The 17,033-nt window shown below is 38.7% G+C and overlaps 1 protein-coding gene across 6 annotated transcripts in view; it reads right to left on the bottom strand.

Annotated features, from left to right (window-relative positions):
- Positions 1 to 17,033, bottom strand: part of LOC109405615 (MAGUK p55 subfamily member 7) — a 100,350-nt gene that overhangs the window by 69,327 nt on the left and 13,990 nt on the right. For all 6 annotated transcript variants that reach the window (XM_062850562.1, XM_029858677.2, XM_029858679.2 and 3 more), the window contains exon 2: positions 397 to 708. In XM_062850562.1, the coding sequence (XP_062706546.1) occupies positions 397 to 442 (46 nt within the window). In that variant the 5' untranslated portion in view covers positions 443 to 708. The remainder of the gene's footprint in view (positions 1 to 396; positions 709 to 17,033) is intronic.

A 17,033-nucleotide genomic window follows, 5' to 3' on the forward strand; every position in this document is an offset into this window, starting at 1 on the left:
TCTGAGAACTTTCTGGAATCTGCCTTGGCCCCCTCTCAAATGCTCAGCAGCAAGACCTGTTCTCGTGAACTAAGTTTTCTTGTTAAAATATAAAATTCATTTATGCACAAAATTCCCTCTTTTTATGCCTTTTTCATGTATGCACATTTTAAATGTATGTTGCCCAAGCCCTTTACATACTTAAAAAGGGGTTTCAGATAAGTAGAAAAAATAGACTAAGAAAAAAAATAGAAGAAAATAAAAGAACAAGAAAGATGTCTGTAGTCGAGGAAATCTTCAGGTAAACACTTTGTGCGTCAACTTAAGAATGTGACATTATTCTAAAAGTTTTCTTAGATTATTTATGAATAACGTTTGGCTTTTCTACATTTTTGATGATTGCAATTATTTACTCACCTGGATCATAACTGCCATCGGACGCCGCCATAACTGCAGCGGTCATTATCTACTGTTAACTACAGGAAAGCAATCTTAATTCTAGCGCTGAAAGCTTCCGCTTTTTCTTTGCCGGTAGCTCCACGTGTTGCAACTGGCACCTTTACGTTTTCTCTTCTCAGTTTCACTATCACTTCACTTTGTGCACAACTTTTGCGCTATTTGCCACATACAATCTCCTGTTTATTCTTTCTTCTCTGTAAAACAAGCACAATCTTCAACGCTATTCGGCACCTTCTCGGAGAAACTTGGCCATATTCTCATTGCAAAAACCTGTACGTGAAAAGAAAGGAAAAGAATAGTATTAATTTTCTGTTTCAAACAGGTACACTTTATTATTTTTATCACAATTTGAGAATCTATTGACAGCCATTATCTCTTTCTCTATTAGTGAGAATAACTCGCATGATATTCAATAAAGTCCTTCAAAGGGAACGCCATGTCTGACAAATACAAATATTTAAATTTAATCAACAGTATCACATTCAGTAAAAAATATGTACGCTACTATTACGCTGATGGCACCCGGATGTTTATCCCCATTATGCGAAGATCCATTTGTTCGATTTTATCATCCGGCAAACACACGCACATGAACTTTCCAATTAACGCTGCTTTGCAAATTTCCGGTCACATTTTTCGACCCTATAGACCGGGTATAATCGAGCACCGGAAATTCCCTTTGGATCGCGCTTTTATTTATTCATTCGATTGACCAAGAACACTTGCCATCTGCCATCTGCGGGTTTCCCACCGTCTACTGACTACTAGCTGTGGACGCGAAACATGTTTGAATATAAAAATAGCCATACCCAATGCCATTAGGTGTCACAATTACTCTGGTGTGGTCGGTGTCGTCGCTGGCAGGCTGGATGGAGCATGCAGGCGGAGAAACTCTTTTCTTCATTAATGGTGTGTGATTTTTCACCTTTCCCATTCAACACCACCCAATACCACAGAACGTAACGTAACGGGCGGAGATGACCGGGCGACGACGCGACATACCTACATGGAACAAACAGGACGCTGAAATGTTGACTTGGCTGGTTAGGATATTTTTAAACTCTCTCCAATTAGGATCAAATGTCACCGCGTTCACTCGGAATAGTGGAAATGCCGCCGACGGCAGTTTGGATGAGAGATGTGTAGTGCATATGCTAGACTGGGTCAACAGAGTCGATTTTTTGGAACAAAGCTTTTTCGATTCATTTTAGCGTCCAAAGTAACTGTGCAAAATTTGGGAGCGATTGGTTGCTTCCCCGTATTCCGCATTGCGATTGAAATTTGTATGGAATTTAATATGGGAAAACGTGCTTTTTGGCATTTTTCTCATAAGTTAAAATTTTTCGTCTAAAACAATCTAATTAATGACGTTAAAGTATAGCCTAGGGTATGCCGAAAAACTTTGCCGAAGACCGCAAAGTGATCCGACACTTGTGAAAAAAGTTATAACGTACAGATTGCCCGGTGGTACTTAACATTTAACATGTAAAGGAATAACATCAATAATAAAATCTCAATTTTTGGCCTAAGTTACCAGGCGAATAACTTTTTCCACAAGCGTCGGATCACTTTGCGGTCTTCGGCAAAGTTTCTCGGCATATCCTAGGCTATACTTTAACGTCATTAGTTACATTGTATTGGACAAAAGAATTGAACTTATGAGTAAAATGCAAAAAGGTACGTTTTCCCATACTAACTTCCATACAAATTTCAATCGCAAAGCGGAATACGGGGACGCAACCAATCGCTCTCAAATTTTGCACAGTTGTTTTGGACGCTAATATAGATTGAAAAAGCTTTGTTCCGGGTTGATACGATCAAATTTCAAGTTTTTCCATACAACGTTGACCCACTCTAATATGCATACACCATGAAGCAGGTACTACAATCTCATAGTGAAAAAGAGGTTGAACGCAGAGCAAGCTTCAACATCGCTAACGACTAGAGGAACTGTGGGTAATACGTCCATAGGGGAGTATCACACCAGGTCCGCTCCTCACTACGAAATCGTTGAAATAAGTATAAAAATGTTTACAAATTTTCATCAAAAGTTCAAGTCACACAGATACTAAAAACCCTCGGTAATCCACCTAGCGGTGATGGCGCTTTCTCGTGCCTTCGAAAATCCATTTCAATAAAACTCAAGTGTCATGTTCATGAATATCGCACTTTCATACGTTTAACGAATATCCATTTCATGGCACCAGAAATAACATCGTTTTTGGCTCCTGATATTTGAGCCTTGAACTCTTGAAAAAAAATGCCGCAATCTTGAGTTTTGAACCGCCATTTTGGATTTAAGTCCGGCATCTTGGAAATTCTTCCTCTTCTTCTTCTTCTTTGTGGCTCTACGTCCTCACTGGGACTTGGCCTGTCTCGCTTCAACTTAGTGTTCTTTGAGCACTTCCTCCTCCTCTTCTTGGCGTAACGTCCTCACTGGGACAAAGCCTGCTTCTCAGCTTAGTGTTCTATGAGCACTTCCACAGTGATTAACTGAGAGCTTCCTCTGCCAATGACCATTTTGCATGTGTATATCGTGTGGCAGGCACGAAGATACTCTATGCCCAAGGAAGTCAAGGAAATTTCCTTTACGAAAAGATCCTGGACCGACCGGGAATCGAACCCGTCACCCTCAGCATGGTCATGCTGAATACCCGTGCGTTTACCGCCTCGGCTATATGGCCCCTATTGAGCACTTCCACAGTTATTAATTGAAGGGCTTTTCTTTGCCTGCCATTGCATGACTTTGTATATTGTGAGACAAGTACAATGATACACTATGCCCAGGGAGTCGAGAAAATTTTCCCGACCGAAACGGGAATCGAACCCACCGTCTCCGGATTGGCAATCCATAGCCTTGACCATTAGGCTAACTGGAGACCCTGGACTGGAAATTCTGGTCGCCATTTTTGGACTCCAGACTTCTTCTTCATGCCAGATATGCCCCAATGAATTAAATGCTTTGGCTGATTTACTACTCTCCGCATCGACCAATGTGGCGGTAGCTTCTATGCGCGAAAAATCACTTAAAGTAAATCGCAAAAATATTGTATGGCGAATGAGCCATTTTACGAGACGTTTCGAATCAGCTGATCGCTCATTTCATGAATGAAAATTTGACAGGAGGTTGCGCCCAAGCCCGTGAGTGTTAATATCAATATCAACACTGTTGTCGTTTCGTAAAATAGACTATAGCATCTAAAGGCGTGTTTCTCGAAGTGAAACACATTATTCAAAAAAATATTTGGTTGCGGTTGTGCACAATGATGACCGGTTTGTTGCCTACCAAATGTTTTTTTTTTGGTAAAAGCTTTTCATTTCGAGAAATCCGAGCTTAGATGCTTTTCGCTATACAAAATAAAATAATTTTACTCCTGCTGATCAACATTGAACGCACTCCCTGCGGGTAATTCATTGAATGGTTTTAGAGCCCAACACACAATTGAACAGCAGCAATCATAAAGTTTGAGACGTCATCTTGAGCATTCTGGTCGCCATTTTTGAACTCCGGTTATCTTCCCATAGCAAATATACACATATTGAATGGTTTTAGAGCCTAATTCTCCATTCAAAAGTCGCCATCTGAAATTTAGAGATGACATCTTAGATATTTTGGTCGCCATCTTGGATATTTTATTCGCCAATTTTGGACTCCAGACATCTTCCCAATATCAAATATACCCATATTGAATGGTTATAGAGCCTAAAACTCCATTAAACAGCCGCCATCTTGAATGTTTAGCCGCCATATTGGATTTTCGAACGCTATCTTGGATATTCTGGTCGCCATTTTCAGACAACTTACGGGTCTGGTTTAAAAAAAAAAAGACGCGGACACCGTCTCCAGCCAAAGGCTGCACAGACTGAATGAAACTTAACACTAGACAAGGGACACATGGAGCATGCACCAGTGAATACGGAGAAGAAACTATTCTCACGAAAAGTTTCATCGCTCGGAGCGGGAATCGAACCCTCACCCCACAGCATGGTGCGATTAGAAGCTTGGTGACCCTAACCGCACGGCTACGAGGCTCCAGATTTTGCTATAACTCAGTCATTTTTTAACCGATTCTCATGAAAATTTGTACACTGATAGTACTAACCGTGCCTACATGTGTACAAAATTTCATGAAAATCGGTTAAAAATTGACTGAGTTGTAGCGAAAATCAGACCCGTGCAAAAAAAGAACCGGGTGTATTACGATGTCACAATGGACATTTTAATAATTCGTGATGTGCAGATCGGAAAAGGATTGTTCAATCCACTTTCCGACGCAAGAAGTAAATCAAAATTTATAAATACAAGACTGTTTGCTATGATGACAAATATTTGGCTAAACAAATTAACAAATGACCAACACAAAGTGAGTCATGGCAACCTTGGATAAATGTCGGACTACAATGACAAATATATGTGTCCGTCTAATGCACTCTTAATAAGTACGTAGACTGCAGAAACGCTTCCATCAATGCTTCATTCGAGCTCTGTCAGAAGATTATCATAAGATTTTTTGCATTATTCGAGGGAGTTTGTAAAATGAGTTCATATAAACAAAAATTCTTCTGGAATTACAAAAGATATATTTTATAAATAGTGCCAGATACTGGCTCCGTGGTCGTGCGGCTAATGTAACCAAGCTCTTAGTCGCCTCGTGCTGAGGAGCGCGAGTTCGATTCCCGCCGCAGCTGTCAGGGGCTGTGCCACTGGGCGTTGCATGCTAGTCCGTTGTCTAGTGTCGTGGTTTCTTCAAAGAACGATAAAGCTCACTGATACTTGTATACACATCATAAAGGCATCCTGGATCATGCGAACTATTCTGAAGTTGAGAAATATGGTACCCAGCCAGCCATTCTGCCAGCCATGCCCACACCCCCGCCAGCCATTCTGCCAGCCGAGCCCATATCATCTCGCCAGCCTCCCACCCCGTCGGCCGTTATACCAGCCAAGCCCACATCCCAATCACAACCCGTAGCACAACAATGATGTCAACCAGATACAGCAACAACCAGGGATGTCCCGTCCTCAACCGAATAGATCCACTATCATCGATCACAATGTCCACCAAACGTCATCATCCGCAAAAGATCACACCTGTAGCGACACCGTCACCAATCCTTCGTGCACCGATAATCCAGCAGCAGAAACACCTGAAACAACCAATAATGTTAAGATATACAGAGCAATACCATATGTACCCGCGCTTTCACAACGAATCACCAAAATTTTAGCAAAAGATTATCCAAACATTGCCATTGCAACAAAACAGAATCGCGTAATTAAAAACCTCCACACACATGTAAAACACCCCGTAAACAAAGACGACGTTAGTAACATTATTTACAAAATACCATGCAATGATTGCGCAAGTTGTTATATTGGTATGACCTCAAACACTCTACGGAGAAGATTAACTGACAAGTATATGACATCCCCATACCCACCCCATAGGATTGTTTGCAGCCATCATCAATTGGGTTCCCCCATTGACAATGCATTTGGGTTCCCTAAACATTAGTGCAAGATGCGGGAATCGTAATCATGACGTCATCGCACCCTGGTGTTAACTGGACACCGAGCGAATATAAACAAATCGGAAAAACTGAAAAATGATAACAACACTAACACAGAAATAGCTAAAGCATCACTCATAGAAACTACGACAGCACTAATACAACATTGTATAGAACAAGATCACCGATTTGACTTAGAACACACACAGATTGTTGACCATAGTTATAAGAAATCCACACTCCCGTTTTTAGAAATGTGTCACATCACCAACACAGACCACACAATCAATAAGAGAACAGATATAGACAAACTCAGCACAACATACGCAGCAGTGTTGCACGACATAAAGATCAATAACGAACGAAAAACGACTAGGAGAGATAATAACATTAATGAGAGGGACTCAATATCACCGATAGGGCACGTTGACCATCCATAAGACAAACGGAAAGATAGTCAAATTTCGCCATTGCCGATACAAGTTGTGCGAGGAAAAAAGAATAATTTTTACAGTTTGAGTTCAGAAAGGTAGTGTTGTTAAATATTTTACAACAGTTTCATAACATAACAAATTTAAAATTCACAGTATGTACCTAAACCAACTTCCACGACAGTTACCGTTAGACTAAACATTGGACATATAACGAAACGAATATTGTAAGTCATAGCAACTAAAAATTAACACATAAATGTACAAACAAACATTAAATTACAGTACCCCCTGAAGATGACACCAATCCAGTGTCGAAACGTCGGGCAGATAGCTTAAATTTCGTTTGATTCAATAAATACTGCGTTGCCGAAAATCATAAGATATATCAAAAGTAGTGCACAAACATCAGAGTTTGCCCATTTGATTCATACACATTGTGCAAGCCATGGAAGAGAAGTTTCCAGAGCATCAGAAATATCTGAGGTCACCTTTCAGTATTATGTGGTTAAGGCCTTCAGATCTACACTCGTAACAAAGCATCCTGCACGTTCAAAACTATCATATAACATAAAGGTGTTCTAGATCATCCAAACCATTCCACAGTGGGAAAATAATACAGAACCGACAAAGAATTCTGTAATTTTTGAAAACCATGAATGCGGTTTTCGAAGTCATACTTTTCTGATGTAAAAATTTGCGGGGAATCGAATAAAATCGGTTTCATAGCCCGCACAGATCGTTAACATGCTCATTTTACCCCAATTCCCCAACTTTCAGCCTTTTTTTTTCATAGAAATTCATGTATTTTCAAAAGCGGAAGTGAGCTTGAAGTATAAAAACTCGACCAATCAAACTCATATATATTGCGGATATGAATATAAATGTTAAAATTGACCGCATGAATGATTGTCATGCCCGTTTTACAAGATTCCCCCAGATTATCGCATTTCTGGTAAGATATGCCATTTATCTAGGGAGATAATCAGTGAAAATCCATCAAATTGAGTTTTTACCTGGTAAATACATTTGTGCCATAGAATAAATCGGGATATAATATCGAACGAACTGGTATTTTGGTCATTTTGTCTTGATGCTTCAAAAATATCATTTTTTGAACTGGTGAGTTCTGCAACTTTTGAAAATCATTAATGTGGTTTACGAAGCCATACTTTTCTCTTTTCTGATGTAAATGATGTAAAAATGTTCGGGAATTCAAATGAAACTGGTTTCATAAGCTGCACGGATCGTTAACATGCTCATGTTACCCCACTTCCCCAATTTTTAACCTTTTTTTTTAATGAAAATTCATGTATTTTCAGAAGCAAAAGTGATCTTGAAGTATACAAACTCGACCAACCAAGCTCATATACAGGGTGTTTGGTTCCGAGTTTTGGATATTTTCAGGGCCGATAGATCTTGATGAGAGATGAAAAAGTTCCCATGGAACATAGGGTCGGAAATCACTGCTAAGTGAGTTAATCACATTTCAAGTTTTTGAATTTTGCTTATCTTTGAAGTCGTGTATCTACTAAACTATCAATCGTACAAACTTTCTCAGCGCACGAATTGAAAGCTAATAACTTCTACTTTCTTGCCTTTGCAAAAACTACGAAAAACCCATCCCCTTCCGTCTTTTTTGTGCAAGAGCCTGAGGTGATGATTTGCTACGGATTGTAGATATGAAGGCCTTAACCATATGCTATTACATGTGACCTCAGATATCTCTGACGCACTAGAAATTTGGCATTATACATGTATAAACCAAATGAGCAAATTCTGATATTTGTGCACTTCTATTGACATGCAAACCATATGTCTCATTTTCTGAATAGTTTGGATGATCCAGGAAGCTTCTAAAGATGTATATTCAATCATCACATGAATCAACTGATCTTCTATGACTATCAAAATGAGTTATAATGAGTTTGACGTGTTGACGATGCTTTCTTACGAGCGTTGTGGCTCCAGATCCTTAAGAGGAAACGAACCATCATCCTTTACCAGAAAATCAAAAGCAGTTTTCTCACTGAAATCACATCCAATTGTAATGAAAATTTATCACTGTACTCTACTCAGCATCTGGATAGCAGTGAAATAATTTTCATTGACGGATTTTGGATTTCTACCAAGAAAACTGCTTTTGAATAATTGATGATTGCTGATGACTGAATGATGGTTATTTGAGCCTTAACCACATAATACTGAAAGGTGACCTCAGATATATCTGATGCTCTGGAAATTTCTCTCCCATGGCTTGCACTATGTGTATGAATGAAATGGGCAAACTCTGATGTGTGTGCACTTCTGTTGATATACCATTTCAAATTCAAACCATATTTCTCAACTTCAGAATAGTTCGGATGATCCAGGATGCCTCTATGATGTGTATACAAGTATCATCCCAACTAACAATCACTCATTTAACAGGCACCATTATGACGAATTAATTCAGCATAATGTTGAATAACATTTGAATTATTTTCACGTACAACCTATGTTCGGGTTTTGTTCACACAAATTTGGAGAAATTATAAAGCATCATGTTGTGCACCAACTTAATTTTTTGTTGTTCAAAGCGTTTTACAAATGCACAGGAAAGTTGTTATTCAGCTTTGGCAAAATTGACTGAAAATAAATAAAATGCAAAAATGTTAAACTCTCACGAGAGTAATTATTTGCTCTTATGTTGAGAACACTTATTATGAAATAAGAATTACATATAAAATTACCTAAATCCGGATTAGAACTCGAGACCTGTCGATTGCCAGCCGCATGCCTTCCTATCTGCGCCATCCTAGAGATGGTGAGATGCAGCACCCAAAGCAAAACATAATCTTCCCATAACTCAATAACGATCACTCCTGAACTTGTGTTCAGCAGTGGTGAATTAGCACAGCACGTGGTAATCAACTGAACAACGCCTTATAGTTAACAGCTGTTCAACCCAAAACACGTGTTTTCCATTCTGATTTCGCTGTCAGTATTTTTGTCGCACGGTGAGAAAACTTGCATCGAATGCGGCCAAAAAGTGTTGGTCCTTATTAAAGATATTGTTTTCAGACGTACTAATTGCGATATGAATATGTTTTAATTTTTATTATTAAATATCGATCTTTAAAAATGCATGACAATATGTGGTGCGGTATGGTCTTGGACATGGTGCATTCACAGCATCTGTTCAGGTTAATTTACTCATGCTCAGTCGAAGATCCGTTCAGTATTTTTTTTAATTTATGCTTTTGTCATGAAAACTTGATATTATATTCAATAAATAGTACATAAGGATGTTTAGGGATACTTAAGTATCTTTCATCATTTCATCATTTCAATTGAAATGTGTCGATTTCTGAATGCTGTTTGGTTATCTAGGTGACTGTGGGGACAATATTCAGTAAACACGACTGCACTGAAATGTCAAATCCAAGCATCTCGTACAATCGAACTGCTGCGGAAGATAAAAAATATAATAATCAAGGTACAAGATATCTTGTTACAGACTAATAATAGTAAATAAATGCCTCCTTTTTACGTTGATTACGTCTCTTGGCACTCAATGTTAAACTACATAATTCTTTTCTGTTTTATTTTATGTGATTCGTTTAAAATATTGATTCTTTGAAAACTTGGTTGTCTAAACAGTTTTAGCCATGATTTATCCCATAATCCGAACAAAGTTCCGAGTCAAACTATGACGGTCTGAAGGCGTTTATTTGACAAGTGAAAAGCACATTGTTCAGGAGCATATGCTTATCGATACATCAGCTTAATAATATGCAGACAAATGTTTTGTTAAACTTTTTTGTTAAGGAATCAATGCTTGTCGAATAAATTTCTTGTCAAACTTTTGAAAAGTGTTTTAATTTATCATTGTTGAAACCCATGAGGAAAGTCGAACATTGACTACTTTCTTAATTGAAAAATCATTTAAACAGTAATGTGTAGAGCATAATTTTAGTTCAGCTATCATTACCATTATTAAGCAACAATTCAGCAAGCTTGCTTGTTTGTGACTTGCAATTGTTAGTTGGGATATGATTCAACTGATCTTCTATGACTACCAAAACGCAGCATATCAAGTTTGAAATGCACCCGATGCGTTATTACGGGTGTAGATATAAAGGCCTTAACTCCAGAACGATTTGGATGGCTTAAGGTATCGCCATGGATGTGCAGTTAGTCTTTCATACTCTGATTTACATGTATGGATCTAATGAGATCAGTTCTGACATTCATACATTAGCTTGATATACTAATACAGGTAAAGGCCTTACAATCAGAACTCCAGAGCTATTTTAAGTTGCCTAGAACATCGCCAGGTCATGACTACCATCATTTCATGTTTCAAAATGTTTATTTCAATGTAATTCATCAAGTTCAAGTGATTTAAAAAGTGAACACAACTATTTGTATTCAGTAGACAAAGTTCAAAACTTCTGGACGTTTTGGATAACCTGGAGATCCATGTTACAGCTGTAAAAGGACATAAGACATTTCTATCTAACAGCCCCAACCCAAACAAAGAATATTGAGCAATTTCTATTGAAATATAAAGACTGCCCCAGAAAGTATGGACGTACCTAATCTTCAGTTGTCTGGGCCTGATCGATGGTTCTTGTTTCGGGCTCCGTTTTGTCTGTTTCTGTTTACTATAGGATCGAAAATTCAAACGTTCGTTGACACGATGAACATTGGAATTCGAAATGGTAACTTTTTTGGTCATTCCCTGCTCTGTGTTAGTTAGAAGGTTTTTTGTTGTGCTCAAACACCTTCATTATTTGTTTATCCCAACGAGGGATAGCAGGATCTGTATTTTTTTACCCAATTTTTGCCTATGCTTTAACGTGTTATTCCCATCGTGGTTGCTAATTGCTGGTTGCACAATTTTCTTACTTATTCCCACTATATTTTGTTCTTTTCCTAAGTGACCTTTCAAACTGTGTACATCGTTTGTGCACATTTTTCCAATGATGTTCCGTTGAAAGTTCATGTATTTTGAAATACACAGTTGGAACCGCAAAAACCGTCATACAAATGCTGAGAAAATAGGTTGACCAACAGGATGTAGCTTTCAAAAAGAACTAGTCATCAATAGTTATAAAATGCCAGTATTTTCTTACTGCGTCCATACTTTCTGGACCGGTCTTTATCACATGTACAAGGAAATAAAACGCGGAATAGAGTGAAGAACAAGTGGTGTACACTACATTTACAGCTATATCTCCAAAATGTTCTAGCATAACATAATCTTCATATGTGCATATGATAACACAACTAATCCCCTTGATAAAAACATTTTGGTTTTGAAAATCCACCCACTGGGTCAAATGCTGTAGGTAAAACTATGCAAAAAAGTTGTCCACATCCTTTAAGGGTTAAACGTGTGCGTGTCTTTAAAAACCATCATCTAAATATAAACGATTAAATATACCTTACCACAGTTTTCACTACAAGTCCGCAGGATATATGGAATCAATTTCGTTACTCGACTCGTTACGTAAAGGGTAATAAAAATTTCAATCGTTTTAGATCGGCACACAGCGCCAGTTGTCGTCCAGGGAGTGCCATTGATTTCACAGTTGAATCGATTTTACTCTCCATTAAGCGTAGATATATACTTAGCTAGATTCTCAGCTCCGCAAATTGACTGTGGAATTAAATTTTCAGACTGCATCAATACTGAGCCCTGTGAGTTCAAATTAGATTGCCTTCTCCAATCAATCATGTTTCATTCTGTGCAGCCCAGAAAGGCCTTGTCCTAGCATGAAAAATTAATTCAAATCACTATTTGACTTCCCGCAAACAAAGACCATTTAATGACCAGTAATAAAGTCAGTCCATCCATTTCTCTGGGTTCTCGCTAGAACTCATCCCGACGTGCATTTAAGTGCTTGCGAAACCATTCACAAAAGCCGCAAAAGGGCCGCAAAGGGTTGGCTTGCAGCATATAAAAATAAAAGACCGCCGCCGTCTACGAATCGTCCGTCCGAATGGAAAGCAGAAAGCGGAATATTTTATTTTCGCTTCTCCCGTAGCCGCCGAAAAGTATACGCCACTAAAAATAGACTCTTTCTGGCGTATTTTCATCCTTTCACCTTGTCAGCCAGTCAGCAGCGCCAGCAGCCGGCGGCGTTTCTGGCTGGCTGGCATCAACGGAATGGGATGATCAGAGAGCATACAAGAGTAGCTTCCGAACCGCAGCTTCTGCTTCCTCCTGAGTGATGATGTTTCCGCTTGTTCCGAGATGTTAATTTCAGGATTTAACGGTGTACCGTCGTGCGGGGCTTCTTTTGAAACACGGGGCTACTTTGGACACTTTTGAATATGGATTTTTTGAATTTGAAATATGGTTCAAATCTGTTTGATGTCTTTGGGACTATTATGACGCAATATTTTCCCCTTCATTTGGTTGAAATTGTTTTTCAAACAAACCCTTTATTGCTTGTCAGGAGGCGAACAAAACATCGAATGAATCATAAAAATATACATAACGTATCAGAACATTTGCTCTGTAAGCATTGTTTCTACAGTTCATAAATTTCAGAGGGTTGCTCAATTCGTGCACAAAGTATCGACGTAGCATATACAATCGAATATTTGTATCGATACACATTATAAATGACCGTTTAACCTAAATAAAGGATTGATGGCCCCCAGACAGCCTTTAATTCTATATTAAAATATCGCGCTGCTCATAATACCAAAGGTAGCACAGACCCACCTAAAAACGCATATATTTATTGAAATCATGTATGTTATAGGATACAACAGTACTGGTACAAAGTAGTATTTTAAATAAACCCGGAATTTTAACTGCAGCTTTGTTTTAATTATAAATGTCCAAAGTAGCCCCCCTTTGGTTCTATATGAGATGTCTCCGATTGGTGTATGGGCAACTTTTTTGTTTATTGATGGATTTAGTTCAAATTTTGCATGCATCCTACATACATACTCACAATTATTATGTGTAAAAATTGTGGAAATACATTCACTACTCTGGGAGTTATAATGTCATAAAGTTGAAAAACCGTTAAAAAGTGTATAAAGAAGCCCCGCACGACGGTACCCCCGGAGGTGTACTTTAAGATGAAGTACTCGTGAGATTCTTTCATTGAAGTCTGCTTTTCAGTCAAAATTTCTACATAAACTTCATGTTTGATTATCCGATCCGAGGTGGCGTTCTGAAGCTTCTCAGATGTATAGCTGGAGAACAAAAAGCTGCATGAAACTGAAATTGTCGATCAGTAATAGGGTATCGGGATGCTTCGTTGGCATAGTCCCCTCATTCGGCCTATCTCAACGTTAACTAAAAACTCAAACAAACACGCATAACTGGAGATCGGAAAAGCTTTGCGCCAAACAACTGTAACATTTCGTTTCAATTTTAGCATTTTGGAGCATTAAAATTGAATGAAAATGTCACTTTGTTTAGCTTTTTTAGACGCCATGATTCTTCAACTTAGTGGGTAGTCTATACACATGATCATAAATGGCCTGATTCTGGAACATTTCGAATTTACTTTTTGATAAATGAAAATTTTATGCGACCGTCAAAGACGATATTTTTGATCGTGTATATTTGTTTTCAACGAAAAACAACTATTTTAGAAATTAAATGTGGGCCGAATATTGAGGACATTTTTTTCACTATGTACCCAAATCTTGGCCCATCAGTAAAGTGATGTGAACAACACCGAAAAAGTGACGTCAACCACATTTCTTGCGAATGAATCAGAAAGAACGAACTGGAAGAACGATTTTGTGTGCAGTGACTATAAAAATATAACACAATAATGGGGTTGCATTGTTTTCGTTACTTAATTAAGAAAGAACTTTAGTGTAAATGATTTATTTATAGTTATGTGAGAATTTGGCTCCGAAAATGTAATTTGAAAGCAAGCTTGGTGAACAAACAGTGATAATACTTCAGCAGAAATATTAAAAAATTATAGAATAAGTGGTTCTAGCGTTTGGAAAGCAATAGGCCAACGTTGTATCCACTAATAGGCCAATTTTTATACCGTAGACCAATGTTGCATACCATCGCATCGAATCTTTTCAACGTAATTAAGTAAGTTCTTGAATATTTTCGCAAGTTTATTTCCAATTGCAGAAACATGCACTGCCTAGAGTGCGTGATAAAGTGAACACATCATTTATACTGCTATTAATTCACGAGTTTTGGTCAAAATTGTCAAGGCCGCTGGCATATTAGGCCAAGGAACGGTACACATACCCTAGTTACTATGACTTTTGTTTGGTAAATATACCAGCTTTATACAGCATTCCGCTCACCACATACATGTTTGGGAAGAGCTTCAGATAGACAACAAATAGAAGTCAACAGATTGAAAGAAGGAGTAGCAAAGATATCAAACTATTGGCTAGAGAAGAAAAAAGAGATAAGATTATGACATAAGATATAGAGAAAGCAGAGAAGAAAAAAAAAGGAATTTGGAGAAAATAGAAGAGACACAGAAATAAAGAAGACAGAAGAGATATAATAGCAAAGAAAAATAAAATACGAAAAGGACAGATGAGACTAAAAACACAAAAGAAACAGAGTAGGTAGTAAGAAAGATTGCAGAGATGGCAAAGAAGACATTAAAGATATTTTTTTACGAGGCAAAAATGCTATGGTTTTATTTGCATTGGATTAAAATATACCATGCGCCATCTATGTATACTGTTAAAGAAATTTGCTGCTATAACTTTTCCCGTTGAACATAAGCTGGTTCATTTACCGCGCAATCCTGTTCCACCAGCCATCTCGATCCGAGAGCATCTCTGATGAACGGACACCGGAAAGCGCTTGCTCTCAGACTCACACTCTCGATTAGGCATCCAACCGCAGTGTATACATCACAAGTCACGCGGCTTTTCTCTAATTTTCCCCATTATCCGAACCATTTCGAAGAAAAACCACAGAACACCATACCGTTTGAGGGGAGTTGGGGCAGAGGATGAGCGGGTTTGCGGTTTTTTGGTAGAACGGTCTGCCGTTCGGATGAGTGCAGGATGTTGACAGCTGTTTGTGTGGTTTTCCCTTTTGGGTGCGGATTGCCGATAGTGACACCGAACAATCGAGGTTTTTCACGGAAGGTCGATGAGCAGTGTTGAATCAATTTTGTTTGGGCAACGACTGACACCGGGAACTTAGTGAGTGGATGAATGACATTTTTAATCATAAAGTGGAACGGTAAAGGTGAGATTTGGTCATGGGCATGTCAGTTTTACCACATGGCGAAAAATTAAAAAAAAAAACAACATTATAATACAGATGATTATATTCGCATAGTATTTGTGGATTTAGTGTCAATTATAATCGGAAGCAGGGGGAATGAAACTTTCTCTGCAAACCGGAAAAATCCGCATTTATCCGTTGCTAACCGTCGTTAACCGCGTCTAACTGCTGCTCAGTTAGCAGCGGTTAGCGACGCTTAGGAACGGATAAATGCGAATTTTTCCGGTGAACAAAGCAAGTGTCATTCCCCTTGGTCGGAAGTGGGCACACTGGTTTCTGTTGCCGTTATGCATTTTATCGAATGTTATCAGCTTTATAGCGCAGTTCATGTTCTTACTATCCCCGACCAGATCTAGATATCCAGATATCCACCCTAACCGGGAAGGGAATTTCGTGGAAAACGTCCTATATGGAAAATTATGAGCTATTGTAAGACCACTTGGAGCAAGGATAACTTTGTCCCATTTCACCAAAAGTGGAAACAACGAGGTGTGTTGAACTGCGGTTCACCAGAAGTTTCCTTTAGTAAACTGAGTACCCATAGGCGGTAAGTGCAAGAAAGTGATTCTTGTTTGAGATGAATGTGTAGTGGGGCAATGTCAAAGAGAACTTCGAGTGCTGCCGTGAGAGTTGAAGACAACGCTCTAGACATCGCCATTAAGCACATCTTTTGGAGATGGCCTAATTTTGATTAGATTGTTCTCACTTCACTTTTTCGCCACCACACAAGACATCCATAGTCCAATATTGGACGAAAATCAGTTGGATTTTAGACCCCAAGTTGTACCAAAGGTTCGCCGACATTGCCCGAAGGCCACACAAGCTTTCTCGATTCCAAACTCAATATGAGGTGCCCAGGAAAGCTTGGTATCAGGAATAATACCTAGCGTACTTCACCTGTTCAGTCACATCGATTTCAGAATCAAAGGGACACAGGTCGAACGCCATTACGGTTTCACTTTTCCGTGAAAAGAACAATAGAAGTTTTACTCGGATTTACCGAAAGGCCATATTAGCGACACCACCCCTCAACTTCCTGAAGGGCACTTTGCATCAGGTCATAAAGGGTGCTGATGCACGTACCAACAAACAATGTTAGATAGTCATCGGCAAAACCATAAGTAAACCTGCTATTATTGAATTGCCTCAATAGCGTATCTACTACAAGATTCCATAAAAGTGGCGATAAAACTCCCCCTTGGGAGCATCCACAAACACTCAATTTCCTAATCCCTGCTTGACGCAATGTCGAGAAAAGATGTCGGATTTTTGAGCATTTGGTAAATTCAATTGGAAATCATTGGAGATATACCATGATCTCGTGCAGCTTCCAATATGACATCGAAAGGCACGTTGTCAAAGGCACCCTCGATATCTAAGAAAACGCCCAAGCAGGATTGCTTTTGAGC

Source organism: Aedes albopictus, chromosome 2 (assembly GCF_035046485.1).
Source record: "Aedes albopictus strain Foshan chromosome 2, AalbF5, whole genome shotgun sequence".
In the NCBI taxonomy this organism is placed as follows: Eukaryota; Metazoa; Arthropoda; class Insecta; order Diptera; family Culicidae; genus Aedes; species Aedes albopictus.